General features: G+C 27.7%; 3 protein-coding genes across 7 annotated transcripts in view; 2 read left to right on the top strand and 1 right to left on the bottom strand.

The window, feature by feature from the left end:
• Window positions 1-514: 514 nt before the first annotated feature.
• Window positions 515-5,285, top strand: LOC122719605 (mitochondrial amidoxime-reducing component 1-like). 2 transcript variants are annotated; one of them, XM_043945555.1, is made up of 7 exons: window positions 515-752; window positions 1,841-2,226; window positions 2,993-3,244; window positions 3,595-3,718; window positions 3,800-4,005; window positions 4,540-4,611; window positions 4,719-5,285. In XM_043945555.1, exons 1-7 carry the CDS (start codon window positions 738-740, stop codon window positions 4,891-4,893), a joined length of 1,230 nt encoding a protein of 409 aa, XP_043801490.1. In that variant the 5' UTR covers window positions 515-737; the 3' UTR covers window positions 4,894-5,285. The 2 variants fall into 2 exon arrangements, with proteins under 2 accessions (XP_043801490.1, XP_043801491.1); XM_043945556.1 differs by having other exon boundaries at window positions 518-752; window positions 4,725-5,285.
• Window positions 3,230-23,429, bottom strand: part of LOC122719603 (calcium/calmodulin-dependent protein kinase kinase 2) — an 88,917-nt gene continuing 68,717 nt past the window's right edge. For 2 of the 4 annotated variants that reach the window (XM_043945552.1, XM_043945553.1), the window contains 3 exons: window positions 20,004-20,393; window positions 17,287-17,483; window positions 16,580-16,865 (listed from right to left, as the gene is read on the bottom strand). In XM_043945552.1, the coding sequence (XP_043801487.1) occupies window positions 16,790-16,865; window positions 17,287-17,483; window positions 20,004-20,393 (663 nt within the window). In that variant the 3' untranslated portion in view covers window positions 16,580-16,789. Of the gene's footprint in view, window positions 3,307-16,573; window positions 16,866-17,286; window positions 17,484-20,003; window positions 20,394-23,429 lie in introns of those variants that run through there. The other 2 variants (XR_006347650.1, XR_006347651.1) reach the window with 2 other exon arrangements.
• On the top strand, window positions 5,754-15,912 carry LOC122719604 (alpha-N-acetylglucosaminidase). Its single transcript, XM_043945554.1, has 14 exons — window positions 5,754-5,869; window positions 6,777-6,940; window positions 7,807-7,985; window positions 8,048-8,266; window positions 8,858-9,085; window positions 9,681-9,744; window positions 9,808-9,953; window positions 10,064-10,148; window positions 10,242-10,391; window positions 10,655-10,797; window positions 10,882-11,047; window positions 11,347-11,537; window positions 12,209-12,594; window positions 12,759-15,912. The coding sequence occupies exons 1-14, from the start codon at window positions 5,788-5,790 to the stop codon at window positions 12,869-12,871; spliced, it is 2,316 nt and encodes a 771-aa protein (XP_043801489.1). The 5' UTR covers window positions 5,754-5,787; the 3' UTR covers window positions 12,872-15,912.

Here is a 23,429-nt window from a genome sequence, read left to right on the forward strand (position 1 = left end):
ATAATAAATATATTACAATTCTTTAAATCTCAAATTTTTTTTATTGTATTAACTATAAATATCATTTACAAATTATAAAATATAGATAATACTATCAATAAATAACATCTAATTTTAAAATGAAAGATTATTAACTTACCATTAATCCCACATATACCCATCTATTATACAATCATCACAATTTAAATCTATTTATCTTTATAGTATACATTTATGCAAACAAGTGTTTCTAGACAAATCACTTTAATAATAAATATAATAATAATAATAAATAAGCAATAAACAAATTCGAAAATAACATTTATAAAGATTAAACTATTAATCGATTTAAACGATTTATCTCTTCAATGATAAGTATAATCTATCAGCTTATCATTGAAGCCAAAATTTCTTGGTTCAACTATGATACTCGAGAGAAGTGATTCGATCGTGGAGAGAAAAAAGAAAAAAAAAAAACGTTTATCGGTCGAGGCGAGATAAAAACGTTCGTTCATTAGAAAAATGAATTCTCAGTGTGGTTTCCACATGTTCTAGACAACGACTGGCGCGCGCACAACGAGTAATTGGCGGCATCATAGACTTGCGCCCGATAAATTCACGGGTAGGGCGGAAAGGGGGCAGCACTAAGCCGGGTCATTGCATAATACCAGCAGCGACACGACACGGAGACCTGGTAATGATTGAAGAACGCGTCTGAGCCTGGAACGACGGTTTGCACAAGTGCCGGGACGAAGATCATGCAAGGACACCCGGTATGTATGTATTTTTACAATAATTCTTTAGATTATCGAAGAAATTACGTTTTGTTTGAATCTCGCTTATTTTGCCTGTAAATTCTTCACACTTTGTGTGATGTTAAGTCAAAGTTCACAAGGATGATTTTAAATGTTGTGGTAATGGATTATGAATTAGATTTGAGAAATTGATAACATTCAGATCGATGAATAAAATGTTGTTTCGACTTGGAATTATTATTTGATAAAATTTCGATGAAAGTTGGGGGAAGATAATTGATTAAGATATTTTATCAGACACGTGTAATACAATAGATGATCATGAGTGGTAAGGATTGGCAATTTTTCAGTGATATTTTTGAAAAATATAATAATAGGTCAGAATTCTCTGGGGGATGATCAAAAAACGGTGAAAAAATGAATAAGCCAAGTTAAGCCTGTTTGGAGGAAGAATTCGATTAGCAAACAATGACACAATGCACGATTGTGATGGCACGTGTTCATCGCGGTTTTAACTTCTCGAATGGCAAGTTTGTTTTGTAACAGATGTACAAATGAACTAGTTACATAGAAGGTATTAGAAGATATATGCATCGAGTTTTAAGTATATATAAATCGACTGATAGTAAAAAAAAAGTTGAAATAAATTAATATTGATGCTTATCTAATCTTTAAGAGGAAAATTACTGATAAACATTTCTATTTAACATTGCTCTAAAATAAAATGAAAGAGATATAAAAAAGTGATTAATATAACGTAATACTATTATATAAAATTATTATATAAAATTATTACATTTAAAGAAAAGGATAGAAAAAGAATAATTTAAAAGATAGAAAAAAATTTGTACATTTAATGAAAAATACTATTGAAATTTGATTTATTATTTTATTAAAATTTTCTAGAAAATAATGCACATTTTTTTTATACTTTGAAATTTAAATTTTCCAATTAAATTATCCTTGATCTATTAAAAAATTTTAATCTCTATTAAAATCCATAACATTCATTAAGAATATTTTGAACTGAATCATTTCCGCATAAATTAACAAATATCTTACAATCATATAGTCTCATTTTAACTCAAGGTTATATCTTTTTCTAGGATTGGCGTTCGGCAGTTGCTGTAACGTGTAGCTTCATAATTATTCTCGTGGCAGTGGTATGGACCGCGAGAAAGACTTCCTATAAACGAAAGGAATCCATAAGAACAAATGAAACAGAGGGATTAGAAGAATCAGAGAAGATTGAAAAAAATGTGAATTGTGAAAGTGATGATGTAAATCACGATAATGTAAATGACGATAAGAAAGATTCCAATGATGACACGATTCCCGAATTATCAAATCCAAACTGGGTAAAGGTGGGCCAGATTCAAGAATTATACATGTATCCTCTGAAATCTGGGCGTGGAAAGACTTTGAGGGAATGTGACTTCACCGAATACGGAATTAGTTTAGAAGACAAGGGTAGATTCACCCTTAGAGACAGGTAATCAGACTTTTTATATCTATCTTTCCTCATTCTTCTATTTCATGATATATTTTCCATATATTTAATTTCATTTTTTATTTTTGAAAAAATAAATTTTCTAGTAGTTTGTTAATTTATCCTACAAATATATTTTCATTTTAATCTTAATATTAGATCAGTCAAAAATAATAATCACAATTCTCGTTTTATTTTACATATATTAAGATAATTCGTTTTAACATTGGCTATCCCTTTCTCATACCAGAAAGAGATAGCCAAGAGAAAAAGATATCACCAAATCACGTACGTATACGATCTTATCTATTCTGTTCATGTAAATGAATCATATTATATAAACAAACGAAAGCTATTTTTTTTTTTGTAGTAAATACTTTATAAAATTAATATGAATTATTACGAACTATTCTTCGTTCTTAAACATAAGATTCATTTTATCTTACGTATCTCCGTTCTAACTAATAAATAATTAAGATCATTTCCATCTTAATCAACCTTTAACATATACACATTTTTAATAAAAATTAAAGAAACACAAATTTTTCCAATTATTTCATAAAACATTTATTTTTATGTCACGAACCACTGTCAAATTTCCTCCACATCAACCCATACTTTCACATTTCGCTTAATTTCACTTAAAAATAAAATTTCATTCTAATATTAATCTTGTTTACAAAAGATCTGAATTTCAACGTAATAAATTCAAGAACCCAACGCCTCTATCCCAAAGGAACCAAAGATGAATCCCCATGCTGTTCATCAGAATGTTTCTAGTGTACAACGAGGAAACTGGCCGATTCCAGACCGGGAGGCAATATCCAACCTTGATCCTGATAAGTTTATCGGCGGTGGACGAGACCAAGGTGAAGCTGGAGGCCGTCGGGATGCCCAGCGTGATTTTCGAGGTTCCAAATTCATTGGAGAATGCTTCTGAAGCCGTTCAATGCACCATGTGGTGGGGAGAGCCGGTGAAGTGTATCGATTGTGGCACAGAACCCGCCGAATGGTTATCAAGGTCTCCATTTCTATCTTCTTATTCGATCAATTGTATATTCATTCTTTTTCCTTTTAATGAGCCTGTAATTTCAAATTGGATTATATAATTTAACTCTATCTATTTTCGGAATTAATAAGAACGAGAGTCAATTGCCATTCTTGATATTTGATTGATATGAGTATTTTTGAAAAAATTATTTAATTTAAGATATAATGATTATATATATTGTTTTATATATTGTATATTTATTTCCTGTGGAAGAGGAAAATGATATGCAAGAACGAAATATAAGATCATTGTCTTCATTGTTTATTTGAAAAATATGAGATATAGAATGTTCATTAAATGAAAATTTACATTTTCTTCAGGTTTCTGACTGGAACCACTTCTGGCCTTCGATTAGGATGCACAATGATGGACAAAAGGAATCTCTTCGTGGAACCGTGGAAAAAATTCACCCAAGTGTATCAAAAACTCAGGAACAAAGACACTGTAATTTCTTTTATTTGATTCGATTCTTCTTTTTCCCATTTTGGCGCAATTATTTTTTATGATCGAACAAATGTTTTCCAGGGATTGTTCAGCGATTTAACCAGTTATATGTTAATGACCACGCGATCTGTTGAAAAATTGAACGAAAAATTAGAAAGGCCAGTTCCTACTCTACAATTTCGTCCAAATATTTTAGTTTCCACCCAACAACCGTTCGAGGAGGATAATTGGGAATGGATAAAAATTGGGGAACGCGTCGTGATTAGAAATGTCAAACCATGTTCACGGTATGGTAAAAATATTTTCGATATCACAGATATATATACATATATAATAATAATAGATATAATTGAAACGAATAGATATGATTCTGAAGATCAAAACAAATACGAAAGTTGATATACAAAAGTATCGATTGATAATGAGATTTATTTAATAAGTTATGAGCAATTTAATAGTTAATTTATATTTAAATTACAAGCGTGTATTAAATAAAGCGAAATGGAGTCAAAACAAATCAATAATGTGATAAAGATAGACCTATCTCATTCTGTCTATCTCATTTCATCTAATACAAGTTTTAAATTAGTTTAACTAAACTTAATAAATAAATTTTAATCGATTATTTATTATTAGTATTTGTGCTTGTTTTGAAATTGATTTTTAGAAGATATATATTAATATCCTGTACATATATATATACATTAAAATATATGTATATCTAAAAATATATTAATTTTTCAAATAAAAATCAAGATTAGAATTTTTTTTTTAAAAATAGAAAGAATTAGAAATTATTTGAATAATATATCTTTTTATAGATGTAAATTCGTGGGTGTGAATCCAGAAAACGGAGTAATGGACAAGGAGGAACCATTAAAGACTTTGAAATCGTACGAAAATCTTATCCTTCCTAAATAACATAAAGAAATCGGAGTGTTATGACATTGATATCGAGTATAGGAATTCTTTTATGGAATTAGTTTTTAACTTTTTTTAGTTTCAGAGAACAAACTGATCCAGAACGGGTCTCTCTCGAAGGAAAAGCGCCTGTAATGGGAATATACTGCGGATTATACATCCCTGGAAAAGTAAAAGTCGGGGATGACGTTTTTGTTCATTCGTCCAGTGATTCAACAATGGTGGAATTGAATCATCGAGAAACAACAAGCTAGATAGAAAAATATTGAAAATTAACTCGCTTTGAATGGCCTTTCTTCATTCGAAAGTAGAAGTTTATGTAAAAAAAAAAAAAAAAAAAAATAAAAAGACGTCAATATACGTTCACATTCAGAGAATAATTACCAGAAATAATATTTTGAGATGAGCAAATCAAATAAAGGATTCTTTGGATATTCATAAGACTTCGAGACAATATAATACTATATATTGCGCGATTTTTATGAGATTATCGTTTCAAGCTATATGTAATTGTTATGATACGTTATATAGGTGTGATTGAAATAAGTGTGACCAGTTTAAATATTTCTGGTGTTACATATTTTGAGACACGCTATACATATGTTGAAATATTGTTACATTAAATAAAATTTTGATTGTTATAAAAGTTTTATCGTATTATTTTTTATTAATTAATTAAAATAACTTTTCCAATATTATATTATATTAATTAATGAAAAATAATCATCTATCTCTATCATACAGCCATCCCTTTTTTATTTAACACAAATTTAAATTATTTATAACTCGATAAATAAACCTCATTCGACATTTACATTAACCTTTCTGTTTTATTTTAATCTCTAAATCAATTCTCCAGAGATATCCCACGTATATATATATATATATATATTAAACACTCTGTTAAGAGGGGAACGATCTTCTAGTTCCTCTCCTCCCACGATTCAAGCGATAGGGGTCGTTGGGAGGTGGGGAAATAAGTCGCGAGCAAGTTGTCCAGTCTTGTTGCAGATGATTGATAATCACAGTGGTCAGAGGCCTCATTAGATAAGGAGAAATGGCATAAGTGTAGGAAGATAAGTAATGCGTTCACGATCTTCATCTCTTTCAGTCGTGTGTATCTTCGAGGAGCGATACGTGCATGCAATATGTTAATCTATTCGTTACTCGTGTCAATAGTTTTTTTTTCTGGATCTTTAACAGTTTTCTGTAAGAATACAAATTCAAATGGTGAGAAGAACGATTTTTTTTTTCTAAATCTTTACTTTTTACATTTCTCTCTTTTTAATATTTTTTGTATTGTATGTTTTCAATCATTTAAATTGTCTTATTAATAAATCGTTTCTCTTTTTAATTTAATGATGGTTTTCTGTCAGAATTCAAAGTGAAATTGGCGAGCATCTTTATTTTTATATTTTTCTTTGGTTTTTATTTTTTATTCAATATTTTAAAACTTTTAATTTTAAAAAATTATCTTTTAAAATTTGTGATGGTTAAAAATGAATAAATAATGAAGTTGAATTATATATATAATTTCAATTTCATATTTTGTTTTAATTCAACATTTTTCAATATTTTTAATTCAACTATACATTTGTTTTTAAAGTTGTTTTCTTTCTGTGATAATTTTTTGTAAAAATTTTAAATCAGATGATCTCCATTTTTATACTTTGTTCTTTTTTTAATTCAATATTTCTCATTATTTTCAATTGAATAAACTATTATAAATTTTATAAAAAATTATAATATATAATATCATAAAATATATATCATAAAATACCTATACAAAAAGTAAAATATTTTAATTATTAGCACGTGTAAACTGTTTTGTTTCATATTTTTTTGAAAATAAAATTAAATGAAAAATTTTATTTCTTGAAATGATGATTTTTATCTGTATTAATAATAATGTAATATTTGTAATAATTTGTAATAATTTAATATTTGTAATAATATAGATGATATAATACAAATATAACATTGTTTATTAATTTTTATCTAATTTTAAGAGATTTTAAATAAAAAGGAACGCAAATTAAAAAACTATTATTTAAAAGAACAGAGAAACATATTCTGGAACTATTTCTTATATACTATTTCTAAATTTTGTGTTTAAAAAAAATAGAAATATGTACAGTATTTCAGAATACTCTGAGTCACATTAGGCCTCGGATTTCATCGGAAGAACAAGCTAATGCAGCGGCAGGTGTCGTTGAAAGATTATTGGGAGCTGAACGTGCTAAAAATTTCGTAATGATGGTGAATCCTAATTTTACTTCTCCTGGAAAAGATTCTTTTTTGGTAATTCGTATTTATAATACAATATAAATAGTATATACATTAAAATAAGCTCTTGATTTGATTAAATATACATAATTCTAACTTTTTAACTTTCTACATTTTTCGAAACGTAATAAGACTAACATTTTTCGTTCATATGAATCCAATAAATTTAATCAAATTTCTGGTAATATCATGATAAAAGATATCATATCACTGATTAGAAAATAATATACAAAATATGCATATGAAAGAATCTTCGAATTCACATAAATACATTACATTATTATAATGTTTTAATTAAGGAAGTATTCGAATCATTGATTATTAGTTTATCTTTCGTAATTTCTTTCGATTATTGAAGAAGATTTTCAAAATATAAACTCGAATGTATTAAAGATCTTTGCTATAAAATTCCAATTTTAAACAAAGGTATTTCCTAAAGTACAATTATAGAGATGTGATAAGGAGTTGAGAAGAGAGCTGTAAATAGGATTACCAGAAGAAATTCCTCAATGAAAGATTTTTCTTATTTTCATTATTACAAACATTTTTATTTCCAATTATATTGCTCATAATACATCATCTTCTTCATAGTTTTCATTCCTTATAATCTTGAGTTTAGATCTTGGGTTAAGGGATCCTTAACCATGCTTTAAATAATACCTCGTTTTTCTGAAATATTTAAAAAATAATAGAAAACATTAAAATTGATTCTAATACATGATTCGAGTTTAAATTTTTCTAATTCTGCTATCTTCATTCCAGTGATCTATTATCACTTTGATCCAATAAACAATGTTCAATCTCAAACAATCAAAATCTAAAGAAGCTATTTTTAACTTTCTATATTAGTAACAATCGATAATCTTATCTTCAACTATCAGATAAAGAAAAATTCCATGGGTCAAGTCGAAATCCTTGGCACTTCTGGTGTGGCTGCAACTTGGGGTCTACACTATTATCTCAAAACCTATTGCAACGTCCACATTTCATGGGAAGGAAATCAAGTCGAACTTCCTGATACCTTACCTGATGTTCGTGTAAAAATCAGCTCTAACGATAGGTATCAATATAGTCTGAAGTTAAAAATGCAAGAAATTTCTTCTAAATCCACGAATTGGACAGGTTTAGATATTATCAGAATGTGTGTACTTTGGGTTATACTTCTGCATGGTGGCAGTGGGAAGATTGGGAAAAAAATATCGATTGGATGGCTCTTAATGGAATCAATTTGGCGCTTGCTTTTACTGGACAAGAAGCTATCTGGGAGAAAGTCTATCTTCGATTGAATTTTACTATAGAGGAGATTAATGAACATTTTGGAGGGCCAGGATTTTTACCATGGTAATAGTTTTCAAAAATTATGACAGATTCGTGAGATAAACCAGTGATTTAGTGGAGAGGGATTTTAATCTATATCCATTCTTTATCTATTCTTGAAAGGTTCAGAGTCACATTTTTGAATATCTCATGAACGATAACAATTGTATACAATAATTTTTTTTTCTACTTTAACAATATTTACAACTGAATAATCAATATTCAATTCATGGAATATATTAATTCCAATATATATCTGATTTATTAATTTGATTACAAAAATAAAGAAAAAAAACGTAATTAACAAAATAATTAAATATTAGAATAACAACATGAAATAAGAAATTATAATATGAAATATTGTATCGTATTAGCAACTAGCATGTTAAAAAAAATAATTGGAATAGATGAAAAAATTTATATTCTTTAATTTTCTCTAAAAATATTCTTAATTTATTTTTATTTTTATTTTTTTGATCAATTAAAATTTAATTCTATTAATAAAATTAGATCCAATTATGTCATTAAAAATACGACATTTGATCAATGCTATTTTTGAAATTGAATTTATTATTTAAATATATTCGATAAAGTTCATTGTAATTACCTATTTAGGTCTAGAATGGGCAATATGCGAGGATTTGGAGGACCTTTAAACTCGAACTGGCATGAAAAATCGATTCGATTGCAGCATCGAATTCTTGAGAGGATGAGGGTATTAGGAATCATACCTGTTCTGCCTGCTTTCGCGGGTCACGTGCCTAGAGCCTTCCTCAGGCTATTTCCTAAAGCTAATGTAACCAAAAGTGCGGTTTGGAATAACTTTTCAGATAAATATTGTTGGTAAGAATACCAGAATAAATAAAAATTTATTCTATACGAGATATTTTGATGAATAATGACCTGCAAATTACATATTTACCACTGTATTATGTATTCTCTTTTATAATTATTGATGGCAATTATACTATTTTAATATGTTAATATTTTCTAGAAAATATTTGGTTAAAAATTTTCAGATCAAAATATGAGATAAATTATCACTTTTTCCTTTTATAAGAAAACAAAGAAGTGAATTTACTTATTTTATAATCTTTGAAATTAGATAATATTGATATAATAAAATTGATATGATTTATCAATATAATAAGATTATTGATATATGATATGATATTATTGATATGATGTATATATAATGCTAATTAAAATATTGTTTATATTATTTTAGTTCTTTGATATCATTCAAAGATAAATTTGGATTTAATAACAAATAATAACAAGTTTGATATTTAATTCTCTTTTTTCACGCTTCAAATTTTAAGATATTATTTTTGATCTATTCAATCTACCCATCAAAAATTATAAATTATTACTCATTGAAAATTCAAATCTTTGTATTTCATTATTTTAAACAAAAGTATATATATTTTTATCTTAGTCCTTATCTTTTGGAGCCTACAGATCCTCTATTCAAAGAAATCGGACAACAATTTTTAAAAACAGTAAGTAAAATTAAAAATCATAAAGGGAATGTCTATATTTGTCTATGTGTTTATATTCTCCAGTACATCGAAGAGTTTGGGACTGATCATGTTTACAATTGCGACACTTTCAATGAAAATGAACCTTACACCAGTGAACTCAAATTCCTGAGGAATATAGGACACTCAATTTTCGAAGCTATGAACAATGTTGACTCAAAAGCGATATGGTATTATAATTAGATAATTTCCTTTTATCTTCTAGGTACTAGTAAAATAATTTAAAGACAAATTTGAATGTTATTCATTATAAAGATGGTATATTTGATTATTCTTCAAGGTTAATGCAAGGATGGTTGTTTTATCACGATTCTGTTTTCTGGACAGAGCCAAGAATTCGTACATTTTTAACCTCAATCCCATTGGTATTGATCATTTACATAAATTTAAAAATCCCACTTAAATTAATCTTTTTAGAATTTTCAAAACTTATAGAATATTCATTTTTCTTTATTTAGGGAAGAATGATAGTGCTGGATCTTCAATCAGAACAATTTCCACAATACAAGAGATTAAACTCTTATTATGGTCAGCCATTTATCTGGTGCATGTTGCACAACTTTGGTGGCACCCTTGGAATGTTTGGTTCTGCTGAAATTATTAATCATGTGAGCTTTTCTAATTCTCTAAACAATACAGTTTTTTTTTTTCGAAAATCAATTCAATTTGGCTTGTACTTTCACTTGCACACGATAAATTTTGATTTAAGAAAAAAATCTTTTATTCTTAATTACTCAGTTTTTCAATCACCAATAATTTCCATGATATATGGATTGATTTAAATGGAACATATTATAGAAAAGATTCCAGTTCCCTGAAATGAATCAGATCAAATACCGTATGAAAATCAAAATTGACTTCCATTTTCCAGCGAGTTTTCGAAGCTAGAAATATGAATGGCAGTACAATGGTTGGGACAGGTCTAACACCGGAAGGTATAAACCAAAATTACGTCATCTACGAGTTGATGAACGAGATGGCTTATCGTAAAAAACCTGTCAACTTGGATAAATGGTAAGATTAAACGCTCATTAGAACTCCATAATAATAAATTAAACACAAAACTGTATTTTTATGAATTCACGTGAATTGTTCTAGGTTCGAAAATTATGCCAATCGAAGATATGGCGATATCGAAGGGAACGAACACACTGTTACAGCATGGAAAGGTTTTAAGAACACGGTGTATAATTTCTCAGACACTAGGAGAATTAGAGGAAAATACGTGATTACCATTCGACCAAATTTAAATTTCTTCCCATGGGTGAGTTATATTGATTATCATATCTGTTTGATACTTTTCTTTACACGTAGTCTAATTTAATTTGTACAAATGAAGGAGGACATTGTTTCTTGCAATTTTAAAAATAAGAACGTAATACTAATAACAAAGGAATATAATTAAGTAACTTTATTCTCACAATAATGTTGAGTTTGTATAATTTTTATGAATCATTTCATTTGGTATTCAATTGGATTAAGGATAATAATATATTTTTATGTTAAAAGAAAAGTTTTCTCAATTAAATTATTTATTTAATATTGACATATTACTGCTATTAGAGATGGTATAATAAAGATGCATTTATCTACTACTGGTACGTGTTGCTACAAGCGAGAGACTTGAAACGAAATAGCACCCTTTATCGACACGATGTTGTTGACGTTACTAGGCAGGCACTTCAACTGATAGCTGATGAAATTTATACTGATTTGATAGAATCATTCGATAAGAAGAATATAGATTTGTTCAAGTAAGTTCTAGATTTTAGAAATTTCACAAAGATTCATATATTTTACATCTAACAGAATGTAAATCAGACTTATTATCTATAATATGTAATATATTAAAGCTAATCTATAATAAATCATAGTTTAATCATAAATCTAAGATAAAGTTCCAAGAAATCACATGAAATGAAATTTGAAGGAAAGATGGACTCTAAATATAAAATTTTTGCTTCAACCAATTATTATTTTAAAATAGATAAAATAAAACTTTCAACATTTATTACAGAAACATGGTAACAATATAAATGTCATAATTTATAATGCTTATCGTTGAAATTTTATGTGAATCATCCTATAAATATTGAGGCTGATATTACTATAATTGTATTAATAACGGTTGTATCTGGATAGATAATATTTAGATCATGTATTTATTAATCACGTTTGTATATGCAATATACATGATGTTGCTTTTTATTAACATCTCAAAAAATAATAATTTTTATTGAAGCTAAAAATTTATATTTCGTGTCCATCAATCTTTTTGGAACTGAATATCCAAATATCTAGTCGCAAGCTTTAATTTTAAATCCTGAAAAAATTGTATTAATCATGATAAATCGAAAGAGAGTCGTGGAATTGTTAAACAATTGTAATATTTCTTTGTTTAATTTTTAAACATTTGATCACACAGGCAAAATGCCAAGTTGTTGTTGGCGTTATTTGATGATCTTGAGGAGATTTTAGCATCGAGTGAAGATTTTCTATTAGGAAAATGGTTGAAAATGGCGAAAGATTTGGCTACTAACGATGAAGAAGAGATATTGTACGAGTACAACGCGAGAAATCAGATTACATTGTGGGGACCATTAGGAGAGATAAGGGATTATGCAAATAAACAGTGGTCAGGAATTGTGGTGGATTACTTCAAGCCCCGTTGGGCTATTTTCTTGAACGAACTTGAAACTAGTTTGACCACTGGAAAGAGAGTGAATATGACGAAAATTAATGAGCAGATATTCGAAAATGTTGAGAAAGCTTTTACGTTCTCTAGAAAAATTTATCCAACAAAAGCAACAGGTATGATAAATTATTATTAAAATGATATAATTAGCGACCTTAAGTTTTTTAGATCAGAATTTCTTGATATTATAATCAGAATATATTTAAAAAAAATTCAGATATAAAATTTTGTCATGGTGTTCTGAAGTTTTTAACTTTTTAGAATCTTTCTTTTTCTGCAGGTGATTCAATTGATATAGCTGAAAGAATTCTATCCGAATGGTACGATCCATATCTTCCTTTTCATAAAACTTTTCGTCATAACTATAAACAGTATTGGTCGAATTCTTATTAATCACATCGATTATAAAATTAAAATTATTAAAATATCTAAGAAATAATATTATTGTAAATATATTTTTAATAAAATTGTGACGAAATTTATAAAAATTTATAAGGAAAAAAAATATATACCTATAATTCTATATAAATTTTATATACGTTAAAAAAAAAAAAGAGAATTACAATCATTCATTTTCACATTCGCTAGATTTCAATGTTTATTGAAAAACCGAAGATATCTTGTATAAAGATCATTATTATTGATAAAAGGACATTTTACAACAATCGAGTAGAATTACAGAATTGGAAACAACGATAGATTCGAGCCAAGAGCAAAAAGAGAAAAATTTGACTACGAATAATATAAAAAGGAATTATTACGATTCACGAACATTACTCACTCTATCAAGTACCATCGGTTAGACGTGTGAATAGAAGTACATCGCTCCTTGCTCTCATCTTCGCTGGTCAAAATTATGGCAGTAGACGACTAAACGTAATCACTTTCCATTTAACTGTTTTTCTCTTCTCTTCGTTTATTAAAGAATCAAAATCGTCTATGAGACTGATTGTCGAGAAAATCAATGCATTAGTCGAAAACGCCACGTATAATTACTCAATTATTTTGAGTCCGCCATTTTTTTTAAATTTGGCCACAGCGCTGCTAATCAACGACATCTTGCGGCGTTGATTTTTGACGCTCGCTTCACAATCATCGAATATACGTTGATGATCAAACCCTCAATTGGCTAATTTGTGACAATCCTAATATAACTAATTGTTCGAGTGCAAATTTTTTGATTCGTTTCTCTCGTGATAGGTTAAACTTTCTTATATAAGATATTTTAAAGTTTTGTAATTATATAATTTTTATCTATTAATCTCTAATTAAAGTATTTAATGCTTTCGTTATTTTTGTTCGAATAAAATCGAATAAAAGTGACTGTCAATTGAGGGTCAATTGATTCGATTTATTTTGTCATTACAAGTATAGATTAAGAAACAGTGTGCATCTAATAAGAGATACAAAATATCTTGTGCATTTCGTAAGAATATCCATAATTTGTAAAATATATCTATTATACATGATAGGGCACCATCGTGGATAAAAGCGTCTCAAAAACTTGAACAACCGAAAAACGCTTCGCTTTCGTCAACGAGGGTTAGAAAAAATATTTCTGTAGATACGTAATATTTTTTTTCGAGATCAATTGAAAATTGATAAACATTTTCTCGTGTATAACATCCTTTAATTTTCTAAATCGTTACAGCTAATTATTAGAATCTTATAAGAAATTTTTTAAGCTCGAGAAAGTACTGATAAAATATATTTTTTTTAAATATTTTATATTTTTTTTCTAGATTTTTAGATTATTTTAAGTATCGTAGTAAAAGTTTTAAAAATTCTTGTGGTTAAGATAAGAAAAAGCGTAAGCTTTTAATATGTAAAAAAGCAAATAAGTAAGATTGGATTAAATTCATTGTCTCGAAATATTACATATCATCAGAAATATCGTAATAAGATTCTAATCTTATTATAACACACATACCCGTAACAATTAGACGTAAAAGGCCTACCGATGCACCAAACGTCTTATGAGATCTCAGTGCGATAGCAGCATAATCTACAATTCAAATACTCTCATCGATACTGTCATCGCAAAGAATATATCTTTCATCCTGTAATTATGAAACGTTCTGTATTTCAACGTTATCGAAACAAATATTTTACAATTTTAAGTAACTCTTCGGATTTCTTCGGATTTTTAGTTTTTCTTTTATTTATTTATAAAAAAATATCCTACAATTTTACCATCGTCGCAATTTAATGGTGTCTATTCACTGCGCTTACAACTACCATTAGTTGCTAATAAATGTTAATAATATATTGGAAAATGAATGTTTGTCACATGAACGTGGTTGCATCATTTCGAGAAAATTTGCGAGGACATGATATGACTGTCGATATATGAAATGTATCCGGTCGTGAGGTTCGATGGTTATCGATTAAATTAAAATACGCACTTATGGTCCCCCGGATATCCAAGTAAGATCCAACGAAATCACGAATCTGACTTTGGTTGCGTTCGCTTGGTCGCGTGCTTTGCACTCGAATTTGCAAGATTTATTTATACATATGTACAAGACTTTATGAGTGCCTTCGTTTCATTTGATCCAAAAAAAAAGATCTTGCGATTTGAGGTTAGAATTTGCATAATCTATCGATTACAATGAAAGATATACGTGTTAAATTAAATCTTCTGTTTTATTAGATAATTTATATTCCAAGATCTCAATAAATTTGTGACAAATTTGAATATCTTGTTTTTAATAGGAATACTACTTTATTTAATTACCCTGTATAAATATCAAGAATATCTATTGAAATCGCATGATCATTTTTGTTAGATCCCAGATTTTTAAAAAATATACACAAGAAAATAAAGCATTTATATATATGAAATAGAAATATACGAAGAAAATGTTTTAATTTTTATTCAATATAAATAAATTTGTAATTTTCTTTTTGATAAATAGAATTTAAAATATGGAATTAAAATTTGTTGATATAGGCACTCATATGGATAATTCTAGAAACTTTATCGAATTATTTAAATCATGTAAAAATGCGAAACTGTGCATTATTATTAAATTATATAAATTATATAAAAATCGAAATAAAATATTTACCGAAAATTATTATTTCATTCTCGTAACATATTCTTAAAAGGATATCGTTGTTTCAATAAACTGTTCTTCTAAATTCTTTATATTCTAGCGTGAATAGAAAATATGTTTAATTCTTTCAACGCTCAACTGACAACATTCGCCCTCTATCTACAGCTATTTAATTAAAATTTGTAAGTAAAACGCCATCTGGTTTTCCAAGTGTCTTATTAAATCTCTTCAGAATTATTAATCCTTTCAACGAACTTTCTATTTCATAAAAAGTTGAAAGTTTAAAAAGTTAATATTTATTTTATTTCGATTGAATATTTTACGCTGTATCATACTCATTTTACTTTTTCATTTTGAAAAATAAATTGAATTAAATTCATAATGAAATTATTTATTAAGATAAAATAAATTATATTTATTTAAATGGAATATTGTATTTATTTAAATGGATCAAAATGAATATTATCCGAAGAGATAAATCGAGACAATTGAAAATTTTCATTATATTTAATTATTTTTAGAGTATAGATTAAGTTATTTCTTACAACTACTATTTAAAAATTCGGCTCAGCTAAAAATGATCTGACTTATCTTCTTATTTTGTTCATTTAATCTGCATTAACAATTTCATAACGTTTCTTTAAATTAATTTTAACATATTCCTTCATCCAATAATTTGTTTAATTATTTATAATATTACTTTCAATTTTGAAAATCGAGGAAGTACTGTTTCACCGTTTTATATGTTTAAAGTGAATTCATAAACGAACGTTGTTTGCTATCAAATCATTTGCAATTGTAATTAACATGACGAAATAATTGATTCAGAATAAATAATTGATACGCCAAAAGAATCATTATGGTACATGATGCAATACTTTGAAATAAAGAATATAACTATTTTCGCCAAAAAAAGAAAACGATTATTTTGAAGTTATTTAAAAAAAATTTAATAATTTATTGCAATCATGTAACTAGATTTTTGAATTTTTAAATCGAAATTTTGTATATCTATTGCAATAATATTCCGTGTAAAAATATTCCTTCCAGATATCTATAATCAATTTTTAGTTGTTAGAAATCAAAGAAAAATAAAAAAATGAAATATAAATTTTCAAATATACAATGTATAATATACAATAAGTATATATAGAATTAATTTCATTTGGTCATCGAATGTTAAGTCGGCTCATACCGTTTTTATCAACTAATTGGTTAATTGTGGTTTTCTTCGTCATGTTGATCCGTAATATCACCGTTTCTCCATTTCCGTTTCCTGAATGGACGCTTCTGTCACCGGAGGTAGAGGACTTTCTGTAGATATTTGTCTGAAAGTATATCGAGACACGGACAAGGAAATAAAAACGACAATTTATTAAATATTCTAAAACAAATGGAACATCAATATTATAAATTATTGTAATTTTGTTTCAAATTAAATAAATTTTCGTCTTTAAAGAGAAGCATGATTTCAACTATCTCTTAAATCATAAAATAGATTAATCGAACGAGTTATCTCAAGATTTTTTTGAAAATTGCAAAAATACGTATCGCATTCAAGCTTAATCGATAAAACAGAACGAATCATGGAACGAAAAGCACATAGATTGGAAACGTATACGTTAAAAAATTGCATTCGCAATTGATGAAAAATCTTGATAGATAACATTGTTATATTTTAACGTGATTTATATCATACATAAGATTGTACTTTATTCCAATATTTCTGAAAAAGTCGATTGTGTTTACCTGCCATTTGTTTGCCAATCATAAGAATCCGGGGCGGAATTGCTTCTACCTGTTCTTTGAAATTGCTTCGTCTTTACGTTCCTAATTATTTTCTTTCCTTGAGGTGTGATCTCCTCGGCTCTTTCTGATGGGGATAATTCTATGCTATCCGCCGTCGTATTCGCCGTTTTTCCACCCTTCTTCGACAAGAATGGATTCTGAAGATCAAAAAAATAACTTCTCAATTACACTTTCGTTCAAAAAAAAAAAATATAAATAAGAGAAAAAGAAAAGGAATATAGATAATCTTCTTGACATTCAATATTAGATTAGCATTACTCTCTTCCAGAGAGTATTCTAATAAAGCTACGAATAAGATTTCAAAGCAATCGTTCTCGTGAAATTTCCACGATTTTTCGATTTTATCTTCACGATATCGCGATTCTCCCTCGATGAAAACTGATGAAAAAAGCAAAAAGGACGAGAGGAGAGAGAGGGAAGAATACGAGAATGAAATATAAAACGAGGAAGGCGCTTCATACTTTATGAGGCCGATACTCCACCGACATTATTGCCGTGTTTACAGAGCCGTCAACCTTCCTTGAACTCGGTTGATATTGACTCAGGCTGCTCATCAAATAATAAGGCCAGAGACGTGGTGGCATTGTGGTGAGAGTGGGAGGCAAGCTTTTCCACGCTATGGGAACAGTCGCGTCACGAACAGAAAAACATAAAAGGCTTGACCTCCTGCTGTTCATTGCTCGTGACGAGAGATCAAATGTCGGCCGCAATTGAAATTCAACGGGCGACCTCTTCTATCGTAACTGCGACCGAACTGTTGCGAACAACTTTATCACGCCCGATGAGAAATCTCGAAAGAAGAAGGAACTCGGCCAACTTGATTGAATTACCTGATCAACGATCCGTACAATCTCGATCGAACTTTCGATCGAAATTTCTCCAAATTTCATCTTCTATCGTAATAGCGATCGTATTGATCCGATAACGATGAATACAAAATTATATGAGTACAGAGAAATAAACATTGAGTAAATAGAGAAATTTTTTAATCGTTCGAAATTGCCAACATCTTTATAATTCTGTTTCCATGGGTTTATACGATGAACGAGATAAAAAAATGTATTTTTAGATTCATCGAATCATTTACGCTTCGGGTGTAGCTAGTGCTGTTTTGATCGATCAAAGTTATCAATTTAATACAATATTCTATTCGGATTTTTTTATCTTTTTCGATAGTTTTTTATTGTCGAGAATGGAATAAAAAATTAGAAAAAGTTACAAGGATATTTGATATTTAGATACAATAGAAATTGAGATATAAATTTTTATAATCATTCAACGGAGGAAAGTTTTTCAGTTTCATTTCATTTCGTTCTCAATAAATTTGGAAAATTGATTCGTTATTTTTGTATTGAACACTTTAACGGAGTTTTCAATTTTGATATTTTTCTTTCTCTTTTACTTTTTCTCTTTATCGTTTCATTCGCAACCACGAGGAATTTATGCAGAATGATGGGAGACACTCGAAGAATCACAACGAGGGAATTTTTACAAATGGCTGAGCTTCAACGCCGATGTCTACGTTATTTCCGGCTTTTATCGCTTCGTGATGTACATCGACTCAAGGTAAAATGATGAACAATTTTACGCGGACGCAAAGACTCCATTTCTCTTCAATGCAATTACACGAGACTGTCTGGCAATAACTATCGTGTCGTCTTAATATTCTACAAACTGCGAATAAATGGGATCAGGAAGGAAAGGGAGGATAAGAAAATTTCCAAAGCTATAAAAGTATCTTTAAGAACGTCGAGCCAAAGCCAAAGAAATAAAAGAAGTTTCATAACGAGTTACATAAACAAGTTTGCCAATTAAAATTAATGATTTTCTTTTTTTGATTTCCTACGTTTGCAAAAATTAGCTTCCATTAGTTTGTATATTTGATAATAATTAAAAAAAAGAAAAAGATATAGATATTAAATATTAAATTTAATATTAAAATTACTGCAAAATTAATCGAGAAACCTTCTTTGATTTTGATTATATTATGATAAGAAAACAATTTCAAGAATGGAAGGGATATGTTTTGTAAAAAATTAAATATGATTATAATATATATAATATAATTATTTGTATAATTTCCTATTTCGACAAGAGTAAATCTAAAAATATGCCTAGATGGGATAATAATATATATAAAATTTACTAGAATTAAAATTAAATGAAATTTATTTATATGATTTTATTTTCGATTAAAATTCCGAAATACATCATATTTGAATGATTAGAGATAGAATCAATAGTATAATACTTCAAACGCGTTGTGGAATTTATTAATTTATTTATTAAAAGTTAATTAAAAATTAAAAAAGTTGATTAGCAATTCGATGCTGCATTTAAAGATCAGAACAGAATCCATGATTTATCGAATACCGATAATTACAATTCGCGAATCAAATTTGAATAAAGAAAAAAAAAAAGACACTAACTCATCCACGTAAAAAAATTAAACTGAAAATTATCTGATGAAACTATGAATAAGTTTGAGTAATGAATATTAAATTTAAAAGTAAATAAGAATATTAATTTTCATTTCATTTTATGTTTTAATTATAATTATATCGATTAATATCAATTAGTTTATCATTAAATTCAAAATTATTTTGTGATAATAAAAAATTTTACGAGTGTCTTTAAAACGATAAAATTTCACTTACTTGGAAACTGTGCTGCTTCAGCATAGTTTTGATAAGAATCAAAGTGTCCAGTTTGGGTATTCTCGTGACCACTCGTTCCACTTCTTCATCCGTAACGGTAACCGGAAGTCGACAGTTGTCAGTTTCGATTGGCAGTGGTTCAGCGCCACGATTGGTCAGCCAAACGTGTTCCTTCATCTCTGATAACGTAATTCTTTCAGCTGGATCTTTGGCCAACATTTTTGAGATCAATTCGCGGAGACTTTGTGAAAGGGCTGGTTTCTCTGGAAATTTTAACGGTTCACTGCGTATCGCTGCTTGAACGCCAATTATACTTCCGGCTCCATCCCAAGGTATTCTTCCGGTCACCAAACAATACAATGTTACTCCCATTGACCATACGTCACACAACTGAAATGTAATTTTATTTTTTTCTTTAATTTTTAATATTTAAAATAATCGCCAAATGCTTTAATAATCGCCAAATTTTAAGTTAAGAACATTTATGAGAATCAATCAAGATGTTCGAATATATTAATACTCTTTATTTTCAGATTAAGCTTTTGAAAAATGTTTCAAAAGAAAAAAGGAAAAGCTTTGGATTAAAAATAACTATTATTATAATAATATAATAATGTAATAATAATCATCTGTAAAATTTAAAGATAATCATTAATCAAGATTAAATCATCTGATAAAGATATAATATATATATATTGACAAAAATTTTATATTTGATATTACTTTGTGCGCAAGTTAATATTAGAAATTGAATCATGTTAATCTATTCTTTACGAAAGTATATTGGATAGAAGAATATGCTTTTAAGAGATTATAGAAGATTGATGGAGATATCCCAAGATGAAAATAAATATTCAAACGTCACGTATTACCATTATCTATTTACGTCATCCATTTCGAAAGTGACACAATTTAGGTAACATTGTTTAAAAAATGCAAAAGATACTATTATGTACAAGATATTTATAAAAATTTGGGACATTTTTTTCCTCGATTCTAGATTAAAACGAACATTGAAAGTTAACAAACAAATTATTAATATGATAAGAATAAACGATAACATTTAATAAAAAAAATCTACGCGCTTTCAATAATGATTGCAAGCAAAAATGAAAAATCTGAATTATTTCAATCAATGGTTCTAATATCAACTGTATCGCTGATTGTTAATTACAGTTCTCGATGCAAATTGATTAATGTGTCGTTTTCATGGATATAGAGCTCTTTTCAACCAAGTGTTAAAAAGTTCACCAAATCGATCGAGTTGTCGATAAGGTCACCACTGGACTATAATCATGGAAATACACGTGAGAAAGAAATTATTCTATATTAAATTATACGTTTCCTCAACAGATCTACACGACAGAAACCATAATAACGCGTTGTAAACATTAATCAGGCCATACTGTTTAAGTGAGAACAGATACAATACTGTTTTCTTCTATTACCATTGTTTTGCTTTCAGATTGCTCAATAATAATCAGTCGAAGTATATCTACTCTTCTATAAATGAGTTTGATCATTAATTATAATATATTGATTATTAATTAATTCTTGGATTATTTTGATCCGCGGATTTAACCTGAGAGAGAATGAAATTTTAGATGAAATTTTAATTAAATCCTAATGGAATTATTAACTTGACATTCTGATAATCAGTAATTTATTTTGCTTTTTTTTTTTTTTTTTTTTTTTTTTTTTAATTGAAATGAATCTTCCACAGGAACGAGTTTGAAAAGTTAATTGATTGCGGTTTCACGTTGTTAATATTAATTATAATACTTGTTTTAAAATATGTATACATAAATATAATATCTTTCTTGTATCTACTCGCTGTTTCGAATTTTAAAATATTATTTATATTGTAATGAAAACGCATAAATATGATATTTTAATTTTAAATTTTTACAATTATATATACAATTCTATATCTAATTTAATTTAAGATATTTTATAATGATAAAAAATAGATTTTTAAATTTGAAAGAACAATTTTTAAATGGAGAAGACATTAATTTTTTTTATATTTATGTTATTTCTAATAATATTAACATGAATATTTATCTTGTGATAAAATGTTTTAAAATTTATATACAGTAATTTATATTTGAAGATTATTTAATGTTATTCATGATCAATTAAGATGAAAAATAAATTTATCTAATAAATTACTTAATAATTTTTTTCTTTATAAAATATATATTCAATAAAAATTCCTTGTCGTTTTTCAACTTATAACCTTTAAGATATATTGAACAAGATTCAGAAGATTAAGTAACAATTTTTCTCTCTAACTGATCATACAACTTCGCAACTTTGTCAGATAATCGATCTAAATCATATTTACCTACTCTCGATAATTTTGTTGGATTCAATAAAATTTTTTAATCGGATGTAATAACTGAAGAACAATATAAATTGAGCAAAGAAAAGAAAGTTAAATTTGATTTCACAAATTATTTACGTCAAACGTGTCACGGTCGATCTAAATAAAATAGTGAAATGGTAGTGCGACTTAACTTTCTTATCAAAAAGTTTCAGGATACGTGTAATGTAATTATGTACATAGAAAGAGCGAAACACAATCAGAAAACTCGGATTGCGTTGCTCGACATCGATTTTTTAATGGCTTGTGAAATATGCAAGGGAACTCGCAATACAAAGAAACATTTTCCACTTGGATAATTGGGTTAAAGTTAGTTTTTTTTTTTAATTCTGGAAAGGTCTTAAATTGGCCTTAAATAAAAATAAAAAATAATCAAAAATAAGAACCTTTTACAGAAGAAGTTTGTAATAAAATTTTGAAACAAATCACGATCATAACATTTAAATTGATGCATCCATATATTATTTATGATTTTAAGAAAAAAATCAAAATTCTATTCCAAGAAGCATGTAACAAAATAGATCATTAATCACTTTCGTATGAAATTTCCAAATAATAATTTTTATTTTTAGAAATAGAATATATTTTTTAATATCAAAACTAAACAGAAATAATATTTTTATCATATAATCCCTATAAAATATATTTGCATATTATTATGCATGGCATTACATTACATTTTATTAGTATTATATAACTTCTATTGTTACAATATTTTCTATAAAAATATAATACCATAAAAATGAAACGTAGGACAAGATAAAAAAAAACTCCATTTCATTTCAATTTCATCAAAACAAACCTACGTGTAACGTGATGCCATTTAAATTTCACATTTTTTTAAATTGATTCTTCGTGAAAAACGAGAAATAATGATCTATCACATCTTTAAACGATCTTCAGCTCTCGAGCGACATTATCATCGAATGGTAACCTTCGGTTACGATCGAAAATTGGCGAAAAAACTCGAGAGTAGGAAAGCGTCGGCCAAGGATTGAACAGAGTGGCGGCGTAATAATTCTTCGCCACCTATAAATACC

The sequence above is a fragment of the Apis laboriosa genome, unplaced genomic scaffold (genome assembly GCF_014066325.1).
Source record: "Apis laboriosa isolate Shangri-la unplaced genomic scaffold, ASM1406632v1 scaffold85_cov150, whole genome shotgun sequence".
NCBI lineage: Eukaryota > Metazoa > Arthropoda > Insecta > Hymenoptera > Apidae > Apis > Apis laboriosa.